The sequence below is a fragment of the Galeopterus variegatus genome, unplaced genomic scaffold (genome assembly GCF_000696425.1).
Source record: "Galeopterus variegatus unplaced genomic scaffold, G_variegatus-3.0.2 Scaffold325, whole genome shotgun sequence".
Classification (NCBI taxonomy): domain Eukaryota; kingdom Metazoa; phylum Chordata; class Mammalia; order Dermoptera; family Cynocephalidae; genus Galeopterus; species Galeopterus variegatus.
In genome coordinates, this window is record NW_007726436.1 from 233,923 (window position 1) to 258,218 (window position 24,296).

Consider the following 24,296-nt stretch of genomic DNA (forward strand, 5'->3'; position numbering starts at 1 on the left):
CTTTATTGCCCGCCTCCCCAGGCGGCAGCCCCCAATCTCAGGCACATCCTGAGCAACTCACCTTTGCTGCACTCTCTTGGCAGGGCTATGTGTTCTACACTAGTCTCACAGGGCTAAGAGAGTGTGCAGTTGTCTACAGGAGATACATTTTACATTTAAAGACACAAATAGATCAAAAGTAAAGAGATGGTAATAAAAGCCATATCATGCAAACAGCAACCCCAGGAAAGCTGGAGTAGCAGTACATTTACAGTGGGCAACAAAGACTTTAAAACAATGACCTGTTAATTCTACATATATGGAATCAAAATGTCTGGCTAAAATCTCCAGTATCCGTTTATTCAAATGGACTCTAATTATTCTGCAATACAAGACAAATTTAAAGGAATGTGTACATTTGGAGGCCACTAGAAAATTAGGCCGAGCTAATCAAGTCTCCGAATTCTCCCTCTTTTTAAAAGTTCCACATACCATAAAACCAAATCCACTTTTCCCTTCTTCAAAATGCAATTAATTGAGTTCTCATGAATTATCTTTTAAAGTTTTCTACATCAACCAGAAGTTCCCCTCGGCTCCTGAGCTGGGATGAAGGGGACCATGGGCCTCAGCCATGGCCTCCACCATCTGCAACCAGGCCAGTGAAAGAGCCAGCCATGGGCCAGCCTCACCCTGATTCCCCCTTTCTTCCTCTCCTTCCCTCTCCCACCGCTCAGCAATAACATCTTAGAATGTAAAATAATAATAATAATAACAACATAATTTAAAAATAAATAAAGTTTTCAGCACCTTTTTTGACGAGCGGTTTAGCTTTAACTTCTTAAAGATTCTATAGTATAGAAAGTTTGTGAGATTATATGGTGATTTAGAGATGGTAAAATGCCTTGGAAAAGTAGAAAAGTTCTGTGTTGCAGAAAACTAGAGAAGTTCTGTTCAAGATATTAAAAAAATCTCTTATCTTGTGATTTACAAGAAAACTAGTCAACTTCATAGGACTCACTCTCTCAGGTCTGCTCTCTCGGCCCGGTGGTTTCAAAATATCATCCACATTCTTTGATTCAGGCTTCTTCTCAACCCGTGGAGCTGGAGGTGGCTGGTGGCTTAGTGAAGGAGCTGGCAGGGGCATTCGCTCCTCTGGATAAGTTCTTCGTTCTCCTAGGATTCCAATAGTTGAACAAAATTGCTATTTATGTAGTAATTATTTATTTATTTTTTTAAAAAAAGATGATCGGTAAGGGGATCTTAACCCTTGACTTGGTGTTGTCAGCACCATGCTCACCCAGTGAGCTAACCGGTCACCCCTATATGGGATCCGAACCCATGGCCTTGGTGTTATCAGCGCCACACTTTCCCGAGTGAGCCACAGGCCAGCCCCCTGTAGTAATTATTTTGAAAGTTAACTCTCCCCACTTATCCTAAGGTAATATAATTCAAACAAAGTCTAATGATTTGGGGGTTGCATCTAACTTTAACTAGAGAAAGTTTAAAATACTGTATATCTATTGAAATCAAGAAAATGAAAAGATTGAGATATAATTTTAGGCAAATTAATGTTCTGCAAAATACTGAATTCATCCTTATTTGTATTAAATGTAGGAAAAAAGTTAAGCAACAGGACATAGAACAATAATAAATACTTTGCTGAATAGTCCTAAGTGTGACCGTTAGTTTTTTAACTTTTATTTTACAGTTTTTTTTTTTTGTCTTTTTCGTGACCGGTAAGGGGATCGCAACCCTTGGTGTGGTGTCGCCCACACCAGCGCTCAGCAAGTGAGCGCACCGGCCATTCCTATATAGGATCCGAACCCGCGGCAGGAGCGTCGCTGCGCTCCCAGCGCTGCACTCTCCCGAGTGCGCCACGGGCTCGGCCCTACAGTTTTAAGAATAAGAGTCACCAGCTTAGCAAAGCTTGTTCATATAAACAGGTATGAGTTTCTAGTTTAAGTGTTATTTATAGCAGTGAAAAGCTATGATGTCCAACTATAAAGGTCTTGTATTTTATCCACTAAATAGAACGTCACAGAACCATCAATAGCTTTATATATGGAAAAATGTGTAAGGTACAGTATCAATCAGAACAAGCACTGTAAAGAAACTGCATTTATACTTTGATTACAACTTCATAAATATGTATATGAAGAGAGAATGAAAGGAAATATACAGAAATAGTTGGAGTGTGGTGGGTGGTAGGATTACAAGTGATTTTGTTTTTATTTGCAAAGTTTTTTAAAGAATATAAAAACAATTTATGTTTTATTTCATTAATTACATTGCTGTTTTTGATGATAATACTGCCATCTCTGAGAAATCTGCAAGTACATTTACTACAAAAGTTTAAGTCCATAACTACAATGGAAAACATCTCCCACTGTTTACATTATCAACATTCTTATAGTTAATAAGTCTTTGCACTACCTCCAAACATGGAAGACCCTTCATAGGCTGGTCGGTCAGACTTCCGATCATAGGATGGCCTATCAAACCCCCCTCTTCTGGATGAAGAATGGTCTTTTTTGTCTCGATATGACTGAGTCCTAGAAGGTGTAACAGAAGTGCTTTGGTAAAAAAAAAAAAAAAAAAAAATTTGGAGGTTTCCGCTTTATAATGCAACACCATTACACAACGAGTATTCTCTATGGGCAATTACTCCGTATAATCAATATTTACATTTTACTTTTTCATTTAGATCTACCTTATATACACACATCTAAAAAGTTCACGAATTGCAAAAAAAATTGCTTGCCTACCAATTAAGTAATGACTGCACCTTTATTGGCAATACTATTTCCTTTCCTTTCTGGCTATCTCTATCTCCCATTTAAATCTCTATAATTTAAGCTAGCAAAATTCAAACACCTACTTCCTGAAAATTGGTCCAGAATTGCTCTTCTCTCTCCAAGTTATACACACATGCCTAAGAAAAATATGTCATTTGCTAAATTTCCTTTACGTACACTGACTTTTGCTAAACTTAAGTATATGGTAATTTGCACACCTAGCAAGGATATTTTTCATAGCATACCTATCATCTCGGGGTCGGCGTTCTCTATCAAATCGATCCCGGTCATAGTCAATAACACCACGATCGCGGTCTCGATCTCTATGTGTCTCCCGATCCCTCTTAAAATCTCGATGATCTGCTATGACATTCGTCTGACGATCAAAATAAGGCTCACGGTCTCTATCTCTATCATAACGATCACGTTGGCCTGTATGCTCTATAAAAAGAATTAGTACAAAATAAGAACTAAAAGCCTTTTTTGAAAATAAAAGCAAAAAAATACAATCTTACTTTATTTATTTTTTTATTTTTTTAAAAGGTGACTGGTAAGGGGATCTTAACTCTTGATTTGATTTTGTCAGCACCATGCTCTCCCAAGTGAGCTAAATAGCCATCCCTATATAGGGATCCGAACCCGTGGCCTTGGTGTGATCAGCTCCACACTCTCCCAAGTGAGCCACGGGCCAGCCCACAAATCTTACTTTAGAACTAGTGTATATTGTAGCCCTAACTTCAACTTAAGAATCTTTTAGATATATTAAAGGGAGGCCCAGATACTCTCACCCAAAAAAAAAAAAAAAAAAAAAAAAATGTGATAATTAAGCCCTAAAAGATTTAAAAATACTGATCTCTCTGGGAATCCTACCTGTCTCAAAGGTTGATCTTTCAGGTAGCGGATCTGGGCGTAGAGTTATTCTTTCTCCATAGGGTATCTGTTCAACTTTATTAGTAGATATATCTGGTAAACAAAACCAGGGATAAACTGATATAAGAGTGAAGCTTAAGGAAGCCAAAACTGAAACTAGCAATATTCCTATAGAATCCCAAATATAAGTTTACCACCATTACTTACCTCGGCCGTGGCCATAATCAACAGTCTGCTGCAGTGGTGGTGGTTTGGACATTGGTGGCATACCCATAGGCATCGGGCCAGGAGGGGGAATGGAAGAGTGAACAGGTGGAGGTGGTAATACTGGAGCAGATGGAATTGTTGCAGTTTCTGACTTAAATTCTGAATTAAGTCCTTGTTCATCATTTGTATCCCAGAGTCCATAGAAAGAATCTTCATCCCAGCGTTCCTGTTCCACAGCTGAAGTTTGTGGCTTTATCACTGGAGGAGGAGGAGGTGGAGGAGGAGGAGGTGGCGGTGGAGGTATTGGGACAGGAGGCCTGGTCACAGGAACAGATGATCTTGCTGGTGGTGCAGAGGGTCTTACAATTGAACCTGGAGGTTTACCCATAGGAGGGGGTGGTCTATAGGACCCTGGGGGCTAGAGAACAGAGTAAATAGCTTAGTGGATGAGCATACCACCATGTTTTCACAAACCAGTGGAAACTAAATTCTCAATCCATAAAAAAAAATTAATAAATTTGACTTATTCAAAATTCAAAACTTTGTACTTTAAAAGATGCCATCGGGAATATGAAGACAAGCCACAGAAAGGAAGAAAATATATGCAAATCTCATATCTGATAAAGAACTTGATTTCAGAATATACGAAACTCTTATAGCTCAATAAGACAAATAATCAAAAAATATACATATGGACAAAAGATTTGAATAAATATTTATCCTAAGAAAATATTTGAATGGCCAATAAGCATATGAAAAGATGTTCAACATCACTAGTCATTAGGAAAATGCAAATTAAAGCCACAATGAGATATCACTGCATACCTATTAGAATGGCTATAACAAGACAAAAACGAATTGTGGTGAGGATGTGGAGAAAAAAGAATCCTCTTAGATTGCTAGTGGGAATGTAAAATGGTGACGCTACTTTGGAAAACAGTTTATGGATTTCTCAAAAAGTCAAACATAAATTTATCATATGACCCAACAATTCCATTCCTATGTATCTATCTAAGAAAAATAAAAACATATGTACACCCCAAAACTTGCACAAAAATATTCATAGCAGCATTCCTCAACAACCCAAAGATCTATCCACTGATGAATGAATAAACAAAGTATGGTATATCTATACAATGAATTACTATTCAGCAATAAGAAGAAATGAAGTACTGATTCACACTTTGACATAAACGAACCTTGAAAACATTACACTGAGGGAAAGAAGCCAGACACAAAAGACCACATATTATATGATCCCATTTATATAAAATTCTCAGAAAGGTAAATCTACACAGACAGGTGTTTGGTCACCTGGGACTAAACATAGGAATGAGGATTAACTAACTGTAACCTGGCACAGGGATCTTACTGGGGTGATGAAAATATTCTAAAACTGGATTATGATGACAGTTGCATTAGTCAATAAATTTAGTAAAAATATCACTGAATCATACACTTAAAAATGGATGAATTATGTGGTATGTAATATGTAAATTATACTTCAATGAAGTTGTTTAAAACAAGGGAAAAAAATTAGCCTCAATAGTATCACCCTCTCCTGCAATGTGCCATACCCTGTCTTTCCTCTTCTTACCCCAAATTAGGGTGGTAAGCACTTAGATTCAAATGTCCTAGGCCGACCTCAAGCCTACTAAGTTTCTGTAGTTGGGCCCTGCTATTAGTTTAAAACAAACAAACAAAACCCTCCATGAGTAATTCTGAATATCACCTATTCGTTAAGAACCTCTGCTATAAACTATCTTCCACAAAAACAGAAAATTTCCAGTGAGAGAAACAAACTCTAGATAGCCTCCTCACTTCTACTGCTTTCAGTTGTCTGGTTGACAGTAACAGTTTGTGGCAAGGATGGGAACAACACAGAACATGAGTACTGGGAAACAACAAAACTAAGAAACTGAATGGACATTTAGTAATCTCTCCAAGGAGTACCACTATTGTGTGCCATGTTTACATTTGTTTTCCCAAAGCAATCACCAAATGCCAACAGAAACGTATACTAAGAAGATGGTAGCACATCAACGCAGAGAAGTCTCACCTACTCAATACTGTAATCCAACTGTTAAATACATTTTATTTTAGTCTTTGTAAGCCTGATTCGACCACTGTATTTTCCATTTCTCTTAGTTCTCTGATCCTGGCTTGTTTTTTCTTCATTGACAGCTATTTTAGATCTCAGAGAGCCAACAATATACATTACATATATATTTACTTATATACAGGCTGTGCTTTAAAAATAAACTTTTGAGTAACAAAATAAACTTGGCTAATACGTAAGGAATATTTTTTAACTGGAGGCCACTACAGGCTAAAGTTAAAGTTAAAGACAAATGGCTATTACCTAAAGGTAAACTTTTTATCAGAGTATGGCATTTTAAACTTTGTTAAGAAAATGCCAATATAGGATAAAGCTATTCTGACTGGGGCAAAGCTACCCACACAAGTTTTAAATATCTTAAGAACTCTTGGAAGTACATCTATAAATAAAACAAAAAAGTGTTTTCTTCATAGTATATAATGAAAGCAAAAGATACATTTATGAAACAAACAAAAAAACCCTGCAGAATTTATATGAGAAAGGACTAATATCTATATTATATTAAGGATAATATAAATTCATAAGAAAAACCTTAAAAGTCAAACAGATAAACGGGTAAGGGACAAAAAATCTATACAAGAAGAAAATACAACTAACAAATATGGAAAAATATTCATTTTTCCACTAGTTATCAGAAATGCATATTAAAACATTATATTAAAACTATTAAATCTACCAAAAATATTAAATAGCTAATGCTTGCAAGGCTATAGTGTGCACATTATACAACTATTTTGAGAGCCATTATAGGAATCATTAAAAAATGTCCTTATTTTTGGGCCGGCCCGGTGGCGCACTGGAGAGTGCGCTACTTGGGAGCGCGGCGGCGCTCCCACCGAGGGTTCGGATCCCATGTAGAGACCGGTTCCCGCTCACTGGCTGAGCGTGGTGCGGGCACAACACCGAGGGTTGCGATCCCGTTGCCGGTCCCTGGTACGGGCGCGACACCGAGGGTTGCGATCCCGTTACCGGTCAGTAAAAAAGACAAAAAGGAAAAAAAAAATGTCCTTATTTTTTGACTGAAGTATCTCACTTTTGGAATTTAAAATACTCTTAAGAAGTCTTCTAAAATAAGAACTTGATACAAAGACATCCATTAAAGTTGTATTAATAACAGTGAAAGATTAGAAACAAATGTCCAACAGAAATGGAATAGTTCAATAAATTATTGTGCATCAAAAATATTATAGCATGTAGCAATATAGCAAAATGTTTATGATTTAAGTGAATAAAGCAGAAATGTGGCTCTGTAATGTAGAGCTTCTACTATTTGCTAAGAGATACAAAAATAAAAGATACAGTTCTTATCCTTATGGACTCAGTTTAGAAAGTATGTTGTGGGGCCGGCCCAGTGGCGCACTCGGTAGAGTGCGGCGCTTGGGAGCATGGCGGCCCTCCCGCCGAGGGTTCGGATCCCATATAGAGACCGATCCACTCACTGGTTGAGCGCGGTGCAGGCGCGACACCGAGGGTTGTGATCCCGTTGCCGCTCGCAGTACGGGCGTGTCACCGAGGGTTGCGATCCCTTTGCCGGTCACGAAAAAAAGACAAAAAGAAAAAAAAAAAAAAAAAAAAAAAAAAAAAAAAAAAAAAGAAAGCGTGTTGTGGTTTTTTTTGTTTGTTTTTTAGCTCTCTTGTTGATTTCGGGGGTTTGGGGAGTTTACTTTGTTTCTTGGGAGAGTGCTGGCCAGTACAGGGATCAGAACCCATGGTCTTAGTGTAATAAGGCTGTGATCTAACCAACTGAGCTAAACAGCAGTCCCCTGGACTCAGTTTAGAAGGAAGACAGACAAGGGCCGGCCGGGTGGCGCACTGGAGAGTGCGCCGCTTGGGAGCGCAGCGGCGCTCCCGCCGAGGGTTCGGATCCCATGTGGTGACCGGTTCCCGCTCACTGGCTGAGCGTGGCGCGGGCGCAACACCGAGCGTTGCAATCCCGTTGCCGGTCCCCGGTACAGGCACGACACCGAGGGTTGCGATCCCGTACCGGTCAGTAAAAAAGACAAAAAGGAAAAAAAAAAAAAAAAGAAGGAAGACGGACAAGAAAACAGACAATCAAAATACAGTATGATAAAGGCTATGACAGAGACCAGTACAAGATGTTACAGGGGTACAAATAAGGGTAACTGCCTTGTACAGGGCTGAGAGAAAAACAAGAATGAGCCAGCTGGAGGAGAGGATGGGAAAGGAAAGAAAAGAAACTCTAGGCTTCGAGAACAACATGTATGTGTGAAGGCACGGATAAGTAAAAGAGTCTGGCACATTCACAACATGGTTAAGCAGGTTTATGTTGACAGAAAGTGAAACGTAAGGGAGTAGAGTAGCAAGCAATGGTCAGCAGAGGTCAGGCCAGCTCAGGGAGAACATATAAGGCCATGCAAGAGAGTCTAGATTTCATCCTGAAAGCAACAGGAAAACCCTGAAGAGTTTTAAAGCCAGGGAGCAACACGGTGAGATTTCTGTTTTAAAATGTCCATTTTGACCAGAAGTCACATAAATCCTGCCTGAAGTGGAGTGTGGGGGTAGTCCCAACTACAAAAGGGCATGAGAGAAATTTCTGGGGTGATGGAATTTATCTTTTGGTATACATTTGTCAAAACTCAAACTGTAGGCTTAAAATAATTGTATATTATTGTATATAAATTATAACTCAAAATTTGATTTAAAATATCACTCTGGCAGCAGAATAAAGAATGGATCAGAGGGAATGAGATAGAGATGAATTAGAACATTTCTGAAACAATCTAGTCAAGAAGTGTTGAAGGCTAAAACTGAGCTGTGGGGAAGTAGAGGGCAGAATATGTGAACAGTATCAAAAAGGCAGTAAAATCAATCAGGAGGATGAGTGAATATGGAGGGGTAGGACAGAGGTAAGAGGTAAGACTGACTTTCAGGTTTCGAGTTGGAGTGACTAGATGATGGTGAGGAGAAAGAACAACTTAATAGGGGCTGATAATGAGCTCCATTCTAAATATGCTGAGTTTGACAGGAGACACAACCACAGAGAGGATGGATCTGTAGGCAGATGGATGCATACAAACGTCAGGTGATATGACTTGGCAAGTCAACAACATTACCGTAGTCACTGATGTTAACAACCATGTATGAGTGTTGTATATTAGACCAGGATGGAAGGGAACCATGAGAAATGAAGAGTTAATTCGACGAAATGGTTCAATAGTGTTTTTTTTCCCTCATTGTGTTGTTATAAAATTATTTGCATGATAACTTTTTTAAAGCCCATCACTGGCTTACATGTAAAATAAAAACAACAAGAAAAAACAAAGAGAGAACTTAATCACTCAAGTCTTTACACAAACATCCTACCACCTGAACAGTACTTGGGTATGTACTGTACAATGTTTGATCCCTTCCACAGCTGAAAGACAAGGAGCCTAAAGAGGTAGACAGCACTAAGAGGCTCACATCCAGCCCTGTCTAGATAGAAAACAGGAATATCTGAACATAAAAAATTATTAGGAAAATTCTACAATCTTGTGAACGTGAAGCCATATAGTTCAGGTGTGTTTGGTGCACCTAGGGAAAAGGAGCATTTCTGCCACACTTTTGACTACACTTACAAGATGTTCAAAGGTCAATTACCGTAAAGTTTTACTTTCTCAAAATTTACATTTTTTTATAGAATAAATTTATGCTTATTGTAATAAAAAAATCCCAAGTAGAAACCACATCATTTTCTGAGCATACATTCTCCCATACCGGATACATCCCAGGTCTTGAAGATGTATTCTGCAATCTCGATTCCTGAGGTGGTAAATGGTCAGCCACCTGTGGCTCAGACCCAAAGTCTTTCATCTTTTGAAGCTGTTCTTTCTGTTCCCTGTAAACAAATAAAATTTCCATTGCACTTAAGGCATTTTTACTCCATTCCTAAATGACTACAATTAATACTGAACTTTTTAAAAAAGAGGCCTAAAAACCTTGTCCTAAAACCATCTCAGTATCCACACAGCACCTCTGGGGTGACACTCTCCTGCTTTTATGTAGCTCACTCATCTAAGACTTATAAGTAATTATAAATTATTGAAGATCTTTAAGGACAGATTCTACAACCTACCTATTAGTAATAATAATTAATAATAGACTATTCTCAAGTCTATTCTAATTGTCTCATCTTCTTGTCATGTTTTGCTTTCATCCAATCAATAGATCTGTTACTATTTTTTCCTATACTCTTTAAACCAGATGATGCAAAATGGGTGGGGTCTGGGCAAATATGGCCTAGAAAGGTTTTTTTGTTTGGCTTTCACATCAGTTTTTAAAATTTGAACTAGCTGCCATTATTTATAAACCAAAATATTTCACATATAAATTCAAATTTTAAAGCAATTTGGGGGCTGGCCGGTTAGCTCAGTTGGTTAGAGCACAGCCTTGTAATAGCAAGGTTGAGGGTTCAGATCCCCATACTGGCCAGCCGCCAAAAAAAAAAAACTAAATAAAGTGATTTGGTAACACCAGGCCAACATTCCCACATGCCAACAATCAACAGGGTGGAGTAGTTAACTACCCAGGTTAGATGAAGCAGTCTTCCACAATCCCCACCACACTTTACCAAGCAATACTTGGCCCACATGCACTCATTTTTGTTACTTATCATAGGTAACATTTTAGTTTATGGCCCCTGGTCAGTCTATACCTTTAAAAACAACACTTCATATTCCTAAGATTAATTAATTATGTACCCTTCAGGTTTTTCTTTAAATCTCTGGTTAAATTCCTTTTACATTTCCTTACAGCCACCTTATGCCCACCTTAAAACATATATAACATCCACTACAACCTATTTAAACCTTTCACAACTTTCTCCTTACATTTTGTAAAGTGTACTGACCCAATGGACACAAAGTAAGGGTCAAGTATAAAAGACTATTTTCTGTCTTATGTAAATCATATTCCTTATGACTTTACACCAACACAATTTACTTGTATTCAACTATGACCTCTATTGTCCATCACTCCTTATATTTTCTTTTATTATGTGTGCATTGCCTAGAAAGAGCTTTTTAAAAAAGGATGAAGAAGCAGCACCTTTTATCCAGCATTTCTATATAAAGTGATAATGGACGAAAAGAAAATTTTAAAGAGGAAAGAAAGAAACCCTGGCAGCTTAGCAACAACCAATCAGGTTGGTGTTCTCCATAAACAACACAGATTTTAGTGTCAGACAGAGTTCAAATTCTGAGTTTGCCACTTATTATCCAAGTGAACTTAACCTCTCTGAGCCTTAGTATCATTTGTGAAGTGGGGATAATAATACTTATCTTTACAAGCCTTTGAGATATAAAAAATTTGAGATAGGAGGATTGAGATAATATATACTAAATTATCAGCACAGCACTCAGCACAGAGTAGGTGTCAAATTAAAAGTGTCTATAATTTAAAAATGAATAGTGTAGTAGCTAAATATTCTATGTCCCTCTTTCTACATCTTCTTTGTGAATAATGTGAGTAATCTGGCAAAAATAAACCTCTTAGACTATATCTTCTATACACCACAGAAACCTGTTTTGCTGCCTGAGGCACCTGGTCTTTCACCTTCACCTACAGGTATTTTTCATCATACTTTTCTAGTCCTAAAGTTTCAGTTATCATTTCAGTTGGTATAATACACAAATGCAGACCAGAATTGAAAAATGAAAGGAACATAATATATTGGAATCCATCAAAACCTAACCATTATTTTCTTAAAAAATTGCTTAAAAAAGCTTGCAATCTGTCACTGACACCTAAATTCCTCTCCCAGGATATAGTTGGTTTGAGGATTAAATGAGTAAACACAAAGCACTTAGTACAGTTCCTAGCACAGAGTGTGCAAGCAATAAATGTTAGCTTTTGTTACTACTACTATTACATGGGAGGCATTATGTAGATACCTATACATAGTTGATTTTAAGTCAAGAAATCTAAATCGTATTCTCCATCTCACAAAGAAAATATAGGATTATGTAGAAACAAGTAACATCTTCAAATAAAAATATCTACTTCTAGTTATAATGAAAAGTAAAACATCACAGAAAGAATCAATAGTTAGACAAATCTGAGCATGCTCCCAGGTAAACCATTCTTAGCTTCAACAGAGAAAAATAGCACTTTCCACAGTTATACCAAAGATTAGCAACTATGAAGTCTGTAAGATCTAATACAAAGAATAAACTGTCTACTGAAAAAAATGGAGGTTACATACGAGCCCTGTGAAATCCAGAGCACGGAAAAGTTGAAGTTTGACACCTGAAATATGCACGGGTATGGCATGTTAGCGACACATCTACAAAGGCCAGGAATAGCAACCAATTTTCACACCTCAAGGCACAGTTTGTAATTAAAACAGTTCCTAAATACCCATTCTAACCCTAAAACAGCACCGTATGACCAGAAATACAAAATTAAAAGTATGTGATAAAAGCACTTGAAGTAAAAGGACTCCATTCAAATATATCACATGACTTAAAAAAGAACAGTCTGAATGTGTTTTTGAGTAAAAGAAACGATCTTAAGGAGTCAACTTACCGAAGCATTTTCAGTTCTTGTGCAGCTTTCAAAATGATTTCGTGCTGCCTCTGACTGAGAACCATTACCCCTCCAAGGCCTTGGTCAGAGTCTAAGTTTGCATCGGACCCCATCATTTCAGAGGAATGATGTGAGGAGGGCATATGTTCCGCCATGGGGGAATGTCTATCCACATCAGATGGGTACCATCTGTCTGACAACCGTTCTCTTTCCCAGTCCATTCTGTCAGGTACATAATCTCGCTTTTCCCGCCATGTATCTCCTCTTTCTGGATACTCTCGAATCCTCAACTCACCCCTATCACGGAAATCTCGATCATACCCATGGTCTCGATTTCTTTCTTCTCTCCATCTATCATCCCGATATCTATCCAAAGGTGGAAGAGGTGGGAGAGGTGGTAAAGGTGGAAGAGATGGAATATCCCGTTCACGGAACTGTGATTCTTGTTCATCCAGTGGTCTCCCATAATCTCTGTCCCACTCATTATCCAAATTTCTATCATACATATCCATGGGTCTTCCAATCCGATCCACATCCCTGTCCAAGTCCCTGTCCATTTCCCTATTGTAGTCCTCATCCATATCCTGTTCTCTCTCCCAATCATCCCACCAAGGGCCTCGCCTATCTCCATCATGAGACCTAGATGGTGGCCCTGAGAACCTGTCCTCTCTGTTATATGGATCTACTGAATCATCTTGATAGTCACGTTCACACTCTCTCCAGTATCTCTCTCTATCCCAATCATCAAGTCTTTCTCGTTCCATTGGAGCGTTTCTACCATCTAATGGGAACTCTTCATGCCCTCTATCTTCTCCATGGTTCCATGGAGCCCTAGGAGGCTCATCTCGGTGATATGGATACATTTTTTCCCCACCATCTCCTGGTTCTGGTCTGAATGGACCTCTATCACGACCAAAATCTGGTCTTCCCAGTCCCCTTTCCCGACTGCCAGGACCTCGAGGTGGTCCCCTCTCCCTGCTCCCAGCTCTTCGGGGTGGTATTCTCTCCCTACTCCCAGCCCTCCGAGGGAGTCCTCTCTCCTGACTGCCAGCCCTCCGAGGTGGTCCCCTTTCTCGGCTGCCAGCTCTACCCCTGTCCTGGCTGCCTTGCAGACCACCTGGCACTTTCTCCCGACTGCTTCCTGGCCTCACCAACCCTCTGTCCCGGCTGCCTTCTCCTCTACTCATCTTCTCTCGATTGTCTTCTCTTCTACCCATCATCTTATCACAGAAGTCTTCTTGCTTGACCAACCCTGGGCCTCGACTGATCGCCTGGCCACGGCCTCTGTTTACTAGTCCTTTATCCCGTGTGTCTTCCATTCTGCTTTGCCCGGGACCTCTGTAAGATGAGCTACTGCCTCGATTGCCTTCTAATCTATTATCTCTGTTATCTGGCCGAGGTAGCCCTTTATCTTGGTTGTTTTCTGAATGGGGCAGACCAACACCCATAGGTTTAAAATCATTATCTACAGTTAATGACGATGATGTTGCTACTGCTGCTCCTCCCTCCATCCCCCCTATTTTAGAGGGAAAAGTAGACTGAGTATGTACAAGTTTATTTGCAAGGGGTACAGGCTGCGTAACAGCTTGGGCTTTGTCCATCTGAGTCTCCATACTTTGAGAATTCTGGTCCCAATTAGAAGGCTCTATGGGCCCTTCCAAGACTTCGCTTTTAGGTGGCTCTTGCTGAGAGTCGCTTAGATTCTCATTTGACTGAGCCGCCTTGGCATCCTTTACATCTGGACCAATGGAAAATGCAGCTGATTGCATTTTAAAATTCTTCTGTTGGTTACTACTGGTGTCTGCTAATGGTTCTTTGTTTCCTGAAAGAGGTTCTGCTTGTGACTTAGGTTGCTGCTGATGTTGCTGTCCAAAAGCTGGTTTGGGGCCTTTCCACTGTGGTCCACTCTGTCGAGGACTTGGGGATGTATTGGGGGTAATATAAAATTGAGATGCTGGCCCCCGGGGAATCATTCCCCATTTGCTTTTAGTGCCCTCTGCTGGGTGACCTTCATATCTGGGTCTTGGCCCATCGGGGCGATTTCCTTCAAAACGAGGCCCTTTGGGTCTCGGTCCTTCACACCTTGACCCTAAATCCTCAAATCTTCGAGGACCATCAAATCTACAAGTAAAACAAAAGATATTACTCAAGACAGTAAAGCAGAAAAAGGAATTGTCCACGTAAGAATATTTAAGGCACACTTGCCTTAGAATTTGTTTACAACAATGACTCTTTCAGTCATTAAACAAATCCTGAGTCACCTGTATCTTAGAACCATTATGATAAGGTGGCAGAGTTCAGAAGGTCTTAGGCCAGGCTTTGGAAATCATGTCAGTATTATCTAATTTACTTCAACACATCTCCTGCAGCAATTCAGTGATATACTGAACAACTGAAAAGCAATTATAAATACTGCATCTTAGTATACAGAAGAGCCCACTCATTTAAAATGGAAAAAAGTTACAAATTCTGTAACTCCAAGAGCACTTTTCAAATTAAATTATAACTAAAAATGAAATATGTAACAATTAACAAGAAAATACAGGATGATTATAGATACTGCTGGAGCTAGCAATAACATCTTGATTGACAAAAGTTTTTAGAAAAAACAGCAGTCATCTCTCCAGTGTGTTCTGACATTTAAAAAAGTTTAGATTCAGATGTTTTTGCTATGGACCCACCCATTCATTCAGTAAATACTTATTGCATATCACCTGTCTGTCAGGCTCTACACTACATCCAAGAGATTCACATATAAACTGTCATTTATGCCCTCAAAGAGTTTACAATCAAGTGCAAAGAGAATCTAAGTGAAAATAAGTGCCAATAGATGCAATGACTAAAGTCTGCATACAATAAGGGCAATAGAGGAGAGAACAGTCAATTCTACCACAATGAAAAGGGTGCTGTCCAATAAAGGGTTTATACAATAGCAGGTGCTTAAATTGAGTCTTGAAAAACAAACTCTCTGAAATCAGCCTGACAGAACGTGTTGGAAATGAGGGGAATAGGTGGCAAGGGCATCTCAGGCTAAGGAAGCAGTATGAGGAAAGGCAGAGAAATGCATACCAATGTAGCATGTTTGAAAGTACAAACAGTTTAACAAGGATGAAGCAAAGGGGAGATAGAGTCAGGAGAGCTGGGAAAGAGAGAGGAGTGGAAAAGCAACACACTAAGAAATAAGGTAACAAGGTAGGCAAGCATCCATCTCCAGAAGATCTCGTATGCCTCATGTGGCAGTGACCTCCAATATGTGGTGGTCCTCCAATACCCATTCCCTCTTTTTCTACAGTAATAAAATTCCCTATTTTTAGCTGAATACAAGGCACCCTTGACTGGAGACTCTTTCCCTACCTCTCTTGTGGCTACAACTTGCAAGCCAAGTTCTGGCTAATGGGTTGAGAATGAAAATAATTTACATATCCCTCTGGGTTGTCCCTTTAAAGGAAAGAGTACATCCTCCTCTTCACCATTTCCTATTTCATGCTGATTTTGACATGGTGGTGAAGCATTGTGGACCACATAATTAAGGGCAATATACTAAAGGATGGGGAAGTACCAAATCAAAAGGAACCTAGATTCCCAACACTGTAGAGCCATCAAAAGTCCTGAGAGAGAATAAACTTCTAATTTGTTAAAGCAATCTGCCTTTGGATTGCTGTTACAACAGATGAATTAATTCAGCTGGCTAAGGAGTTTGGAACACCTTACAAGCACTGTGAGTCACTAAATATGGTCTGATTTTTAAAAGACTGCTTTAGCAGAAAACTAGCACATGGATAGGAGGGGAAAAGGTCAAAGATTACTTCATCAATTTGGGTAAGTAAAAGTGCTGCCTATTCTAAGGCACTGACTGATATGAGGATATAGAAGATAGGATAAAAGAGAGATGTGAAAGAATGTAGAACTGATCGGATTTTGTAACAGGTGGAAATAAAACCATAGTGGAAAGGGAAGAATTTAGGATGATTCCAAGGTTTCTGGTTTAAGTAACTGAATGGATGGTGATGCCTTTTATGCCTTCAATGAGGATTAGAAAGGTTTTTGTTTCATTTGTTTGGGAAAATCAGTGAAGAGTAATAAATTCACTTTCAGCAAAATATTTACTTCCCATCCCTTTGACTTTAGGTTTTGCTGGTCTAAAAGTCTTAGTTTCAGGGCCTGGCCAGTTAGCTCAGTTGGTTAGAGTGTGGTGTTGTAACACCAAAGTCAAGGGTTCAAATCCTGATACCAGCCAGCTGCCAAAAAAATTAAAAAGTCTTAGTTTAAAAGGGAGAAATACTTCCACCAGGGGAATGTAATGATTCCATTGATTGACAGTGAGACTACAATTTTACTTTGAAGTTCTGAATCAATAGGCAAAGGAGAAAGTTACTATACTGGCTGGGAGTGATTGATCCTGGCTCTCAAGGGGAAATTGTGTACTACTGCACAATGGGCGTAAGGAGGAGTATGTCTGAAATGCAAGAGACCCTCTAGGACACCTCTTAGTACTTCCATGTCCTGGTATTAAAGTCAATGGAAAACTACAATAACCTCATCAAGCAAGACTGCTAATAACCAAGACCTTTCAAGAACAAAGGTCTGGGTTACCCCACCAGGCAAGGAACCAGTACTACCTGAGGTACTTGCTGAGAGCAAAGAGAATATGGAATGGGCAGTGGAAGAAAGTAGTTATAAATACCAGCTATGACCACATGACCAGTTGCAGAAATAAGGACTATAATAGTCATGAGTATTAAGGAAAAATCCTTAATTTGATATATATGTGTTTGAATATATACATATGTATTAATCAAATATTTTTTGGTTCATTTTTTTTTCTTCCTTGTCATCTAACATAAGATGTGTTAATAATAGCTAACTTTAGGGCTGGTGGGTTAAGCTCAATTTGTTAGAGCATGGCATTGTAACACCAAGGTCAAGGTTTTGGATCCCTGTACCAGCTACCTGCCAAAACCAAAAAAATAGTTAACTTTATATCTCAGTATTTAAGTTACAGAATATCAAAGAGAGAGTATGAATTATCTAGAAGAATAAACATTGCCACAAAGACAAAAAAGGGACCTTACATCCTTTTCTGGGGAAAGGGTTAGAGTGGTTTGGTTGTCCAGAGATAATTGTCTCATGATAGGTGCAAAAATCTCACTGTGACCCACCCTAATCAGAAACATATTAAAAAGGGAATTTGGGGAAATGTAGTTCAGCCTAGCCAAGTCAACACTTTACAAACCCATCACAAGGAACTTAAAAATACATAAACCCACAATAAACAGAGAGAGGGGGCCATCAGTAGATGAGAATTTTTTTTTTTAAATTCTGGAAGATGAAGAACATGTGAGTGATAACTTACAGAGCTGAAGAAGCTGCAGTTTAGACTGCTGGTAGCAGAAAGGGATAAAATCAAAATGGGGCTGGCTTGCCCACAGAGCCCCAGAGAGGGTCAGGATTCTCAGATACCAGTGATGCTAGGGAAGGACAGGAGTAACACTTGGGGCTAAAAATATGTACAGTCCTTCCTCAGTATCTGCAGAGTAATGGTTTCAGGATCACCATACTCCCACACACCCCCGTCTCCCCATCCCCCTGCATATAGCAAAATCTATGGATACTCAAGTCCTGCAGTCGACCCTGTGGAACCCACATACATGAAAAGTTGTCGCTCTGTATAAATAGGTTCCACTGGTTCCGCATCCAGTAAATACCGTATTTTTAATCTGCAGTTGGTTGGGAAAAAAATCTGCATATAAATGGGCCTATGCAGTTCAAACCTGTGCTGTTCAAAGGTCCACTGTAAAATTAAAACCTATAGTCAGAACCATTAACTACCTTTTCTCTAGGCTGAATGTTGCTAAATTCTTATATTTAAGGGTCCCCTAGCAGTAGCAGACAGTTGCTTGCCCTATTACCTAAAGCAAAACCTGACAGTTGACAAGTCCCACACATACACACAGAGCTCCCAATCAGCTTATCAGGGTCTCCCATTCTTAAATATAAATGGATAGCCAAGGATCACTAGATATTTGAGGAACACCTCCAAAATGAAATGAAGAGATCAAAGATAGATAAATAGGACATGAATCTGGAAAAAATAGAGATAATGCAAAATAAAGAAGAGAACTTAAATAAAAAAAAACCAACTTAAATTGGTATCCTCAGATTCTTAGAGATATCTATAAATCAAGAACAAATGTTATTTGTAGAAAAGAATCAGAATCAGAAGAACAATAGAAAAAATTTTTTCAAATTCTCATAATAAAAAAATGCAATGATCTTTGTGACAGATATTGAGGAGAAAAAAGAAAAAAAAATACAGTAAGAGGATTAGAAGTTAAAGTATCTCAGAGAGTACAAAAAAATGAGAGAGAAAGAGACAAAGATAATCAACCCAACATGTCCAAAATCCTACTAAGAGGAGTTCCAGAGAGAGAAAAACAGAAAATAAGAGGAAAAAAAAATTAATGAAGAAATAGTATAAAGATATTCCCAGAGTTAAAGAGATTCCAATTTCCAGACAGAAAGAGCACAGCACACTGAGTACTTAGTGTAATTAATAAAATTAAACAAAAAAACCACTAAGAAATTTTAAAATACCAGGGAAAAAAAAGTTTCTGGAAGAGGTGGGAGAGATCACCAAAACAGGAAAAGAATCAGAATGGCACAACAGCTACCCTAGGTGTTAGAAGAAAACAGAACGATGACCCTAAAACTTTGAGGAATAATTATATACAACTTCAAATTCAATATCCATATTATTAATCAACTGTGAGGATAGAATGAAGACATTTTCAGACATGTGAGGACTCATAAAATTTACCTCCCACTCACGCTTCCTTAGTAAGTTACTTGAGCACTCAGCTCAGGAAAAGGAGGCACTAAACCATAACAGGAAGTCATGAGATTCAATAAATACTAAATCCAATTCAGGATGATAATCAAGGGAAATGCTGTACTAACAACTATATAGCAGACCTGCAGCTCAACCAATGAGGCCAGGCAAGGAGATGCATGGCTTTGGGAGAGAGATTCCCCCACACTGTCCCTCAAAGGAAAGGAGATGGTGTTTTCAGGAGTTGGGGTGAAGGATTATTTTTAAAAGGAGATTGCAAGAAGAAAACCGGAAATTGTAGAAAAAAGTTATTACACAAAAGAAAATGTAATCTAGAATGCTACCTAGTTCTACAATAAACAACATTAACAAAATAATGTAAATATTACTGACTTAACAAAAATAGTGATATAAATATATTGGGCAGATGGGGTTAGAGTAGAGTAAGAACTAAACCTTTATCAGAACAGGAAGTAAATATATAATATCTAAAATGTATAAGTCAAGAAAGTGATATGAAAATAGTGATATGAATATAGCTACTTTGAGGCTAGCTGGTTAGCTCACTTAGGAGAGCATGCTACTAGTAACACCAAGGTCAAGGGTCGGAACCCCTTACCAGCCAGCTGCCAAAAACAAAAACACAAAGCTACCAAAAGCAGCAGCTAAAAAATTAAAAGAGGAAACCACTGGGAAACACATCTAGGGTAACATAGGCATTGACTATCCATTTCCTTCAATTTTTCAAGACCACGCACACGTATCACTTTGATAAAAACATAAAATGTATTTCTTTAAAGGGCACAGAGAGGATTAGCCATCATCAGGAGAAGAGCTGCTGCTTCTGAGACTGTAAGAAAGAACATGAACACGGTAAATAAGGTAAGGGCTGGAAGTAAGGAGTTTTACTGAGCCTGATAGCCTCAATTTCCTCTATGAGGCAGGAAGCTAAACTAAAGATACCAAGTAAAATAAAAATGTTTGCTGAGAAGCAGCACTAGGGTAGATCTTCTAAGCAAGGTAGTGAAGGCTTAGCATTGCTATCATGGCAAAGGGGAAAGGAGCTGACCAGGGACTTGTCACAATTCTAAGGATGGAAATCATTTATTTACAGAGAAAAAAGTAGGTTTGTGATGGTTTGGTTCCTTTCCTTCTTCTTCTTCTTCTTTTTTTTTTTTTTGCAGCTGGCCAGTAGGGGGATCTGAACCCTTGACCTTGGTGTTACCAACACTACACTAACCAAATGAGCTAACCAGCCAACTCTGGATCCTTTTTTTTTAAAGATGACTGGTAAGGGGATCCTAACCCTTGACTTGGTGTTGTCAGCACCATGCTCTCCCAAGTGAGCTAACCGACCATCTCTAAATAGGGATCCGAACCCATGGCCCTGGTGTTATCAGCACCACACTCTCCCAAGTGAACCACGGGCCAGCCCTGGATCCTTTCCTTGAAGTTACATTTATTAATTCAAAGTGCCTGGAATAATAATATCTTACATTATTAAAGTTGTCTAAAGTCATCTGCTTTGTATTCAGTGCACTAATTACTAGTTCATATAGATGATAAGAGAAGACTATCATCCACAACGTACAAGAGTCAGTGAGAAACCTTATCAATATGTTACCTAGTATTATAATCAAATTCTGAATATAGGGCCGGCCCGGTGGCGCACTGGAGAGTGCGCCGCTTGGGAGCGCGGCGGTGCTCCCGCTGAGGGTTCGGATCCCATGTGGAGACCGGTTCCTGCTCACTGGCTGAGCGCGGTGCGGGCGCAACACCGAAGGTTGCGATCCCGTTACCGGTCAGTAAAAAAGACAAAAAGGAAAAAAAAAAATTCTGAATATAAACAAACAACACTCCTAACTAAATTGCAAATGCCTTGAGAATTTTATCTATGACTAACATTTTGGCATAGGCAACATTTATTGAACACCTTGTAATTGTCAGGTACTATGCTAGTCCTGGAAATAGTCATACCTACCTCCAAAGATTTGATGGTCCACAGGAAGAGTGAGACAAGTGAACTGACAATTAGAACAGATATTTATAAATATAGGACATGTTTGTCTTGCTAACTAAAATATCACCAATGTGTGACTCTTTGAAGGATCCCAATATAAAATTATTCAAGTGCTACCCCTGAGGAAGAAAAAGTAGGAATGAGTAAAGCAAAAAAATGGGAGGAAGGGGATGCCAAAGAGAAGAGCATGTGTAAAGATCAGAGGAAAGGACAAAGGATAATAGGGTGCTTTACTTTCAGACTAAAGTGCTGATCACAGCCAAGGGCCATCATTTTATTTTTATTTTGGGGACCAGAAAATGTTAAAACCATTTGAAATATACTTTCAACACGATATATAAATAGCAAATATTTGTCATTACTGCACTTTTAAATTTTCAAAGTTCAAAAACATTACAAAATAACAGACTATCAAAACTTTTTTCATTTATAAAAGTAAAGAACTTTTAGGCCTTTGGAATAAATACAGGATACTTCAAAAAGTTCATGGAAAGATTCGTATTATCTTTTAATTCTATGTTTCTACAAAGCTTTTGAAGTACCCTCAAATATTAAGAGACACTCATCTTAAAAATTTGTATCAAAATTAGCCATCTTTATATGAATATCATAAAATACCATGACCTTTTTAACGTATAAAAACATGTATTTGAAATAAAGTAAAAACACAGTATCTATTCACTAAATATAATCACATAAAAATGCATGCACTGCACATTGGTTAGATGAGAAGAAAAATAAACAAATATTTGGTGTTTAAATATTTAGAAAATTTGTTTGTATAGTTAAATATTTCATAAATCCCTAAAATATAAAAACCAAAACCCAAGTATTAAGTCCATAGAACTAGGTATAAAAATTTTAAAATCTGATATAAAATCTCCAAATTTGGTATAAAAATTTAAGGGGTGTGCAGAAATATAAATACCCTTAAGGAAGGTATTGTCTGTATCATACTATTTGCAGAAATATACTAAAATCGGGCCGGCCCGGTGGCGCACCGCTACAGTGCGCCGCTTGGGAGCGCGGCGGCACTCCCGCCGAGGGTTCAGATCCCACATACAGACCAGCTGCTCACTGGCTGAGCGAGGTGCGGGAGCAGCACCGAGGGTTGCGATCCCGTTGCCGGTCCCGGTCCGGTACGGGCGCGACACTGAGGGTTGCGATCCGTTGCCGGTCACGAAAAAAGACAAAAAAAGGAAAAAAAAAAGAAATATACTAAAATCAGCAGACCATGCAAATTTCACGATACTAAATTCTGGAATCAAATTCTTTCCCTTTTAGTTTTCATGTGAAATAATGCCTATTTTCTAATATGTGAAACCAAGGACTGAAAATCAAAATTCCCAAAGTTAAGTAATTGCTATGAACAGGAACAATCATGACAAATGGAAACATACAGAAAACTATAGTGTTCATAGTCCCTTACTAATTCTAGTAAGACAGATATAGAATGAAAGAGGTCCACAATCCCAGCCCTAAAACCAATCAAAAAGTAGGTGAGACTGATTGGAAGCCTTGATATTATAAAGATGTCAATTCTTCCTCAACATGGTCATAGGTTCTATGCAATGTTCATCAAAATTCCAGCAGGTTTCTGAAAAGCGACAAGTTGGATCTAATGAGAATAATCAAGACAATCTAGAGCAGGGGTCAGCAAACTATAGTCTATCAGCCAAATACAATTAGGAGTAATCTTTGCACATTTTTAAAGGTTAAAAAAAAAAAAGAAAAATATTTGATAGTGACCAAATGTGGCCCACAAAGCCTAAAAATATTTACCATCTGGCCTTTTCAAAAAAAAAAGTTCCCAGCACCTGATCTAGAAGCACAGAATTGGTGGATTTACACTAACAGATATCAAGATTTATTACAAAGCTACAGTAATTAAAATACTGACACTGGTGCAAGGACAGACAAATAGATCAAGGGAATAAAGAGCCAAGAAACAAACACATTTAGACACTTGATTTATAATGAAGGAGACACTGCAAAGTAGTAAAGAAGGGATGACCTTTTCAATAAACAGTGTCGGGGTCAATTGGGTTGCCACATGGAAAATAATGAACCTTGATACCTACCTCACACCATACATTAACAAAAAAATCTATTCTGTATGGATTGTTGATTTAAAAATAAAAGGTTGAAGTAATAAGATTTTAAAAGTCAGGATAGTATATTATGGCCTTGGAATTTCTTAAACAGGATACAAAGCAAGCACAAACCATAAAAGAAAAGATTAATAAATTGGACTACTAAAGTAAAATAAAGAATTTCTATTACTCAAAAGATACCACTAAACCTTAGGGTTCATCAGGGTTCACTGGATCCAATTATTGTTTTTCAGGTTTTTTTAAAAACAGTTCCAACTATCTGTAAAGACTGATATTTCACGACATTTTCTCTTACAAGCCTACCCAAATGAAGAGAAAATTACTTTTTAAAAAACAGAATAAAACTTATATTACCTTGCAATTACCATATGGATCCACTGGATCCTTATAAATCTAAGATATATTATGGGATCTTAGTAAATTTTTTTCCTATATCTTGAAACATTTTGCAATTTCCTTATCACAAACTTCATTATCACTCACCATTACATATCACTTGTCCTCAACTATGCTTTAAAAGATTAAAAAACATGACAAAAAAAGATGACCTAGAAGGATAAAGCAAAGATGAAATAAACTGTCATCATCCTTGCATTGCACAAAATATTGCAGTCTGCTTTTAGGCTTTAAAGAGCACCACTGAGAATTCAGAATTTTCCATTCTCTGACTATTATGATAAAAAGAAGAAAACTGACAGCAAGTTGTTTCAATATATTACTGGATGAATTAAAAGATAAATGCAGAGATAGCATTATAGGCTCTAAAAATGATGCCAAATTGATCATATAAGTACAATGTCTCACTATGAGTCCTCAAGATGACAATATCTTAGATGAT

General features: G+C 38.2%; 1 protein-coding gene across 1 annotated transcript in view; it reads right to left on the reverse strand.

Moving 5' to 3' along the window:
- YLPM1 (YLP motif containing 1) overlaps positions 1–24,296 on the reverse strand; it is a gene marked incomplete at its 5' end in the record, with an annotated part of 69,452 nt that overhangs the window by 22,155 nt on the left and 23,001 nt on the right. The window contains 7 exons of the mRNA XM_008567531.1: positions 998–1,152; positions 2,413–2,552; positions 3,020–3,215; positions 3,645–3,737; positions 3,852–4,269; positions 9,688–9,808; positions 12,496–14,616. Coding sequence (XP_008565753.1) covers positions 998–1,152; positions 2,413–2,552; positions 3,020–3,215; positions 3,645–3,737; positions 3,852–4,269; positions 9,688–9,808; positions 12,496–14,616 — 3,244 coding nt within the window. The remainder of the gene's footprint in view (positions 1–997; positions 1,153–2,412; positions 2,553–3,019; positions 3,216–3,644; positions 3,738–3,851; positions 4,270–9,687; positions 9,809–12,495; positions 14,617–24,296) is intronic.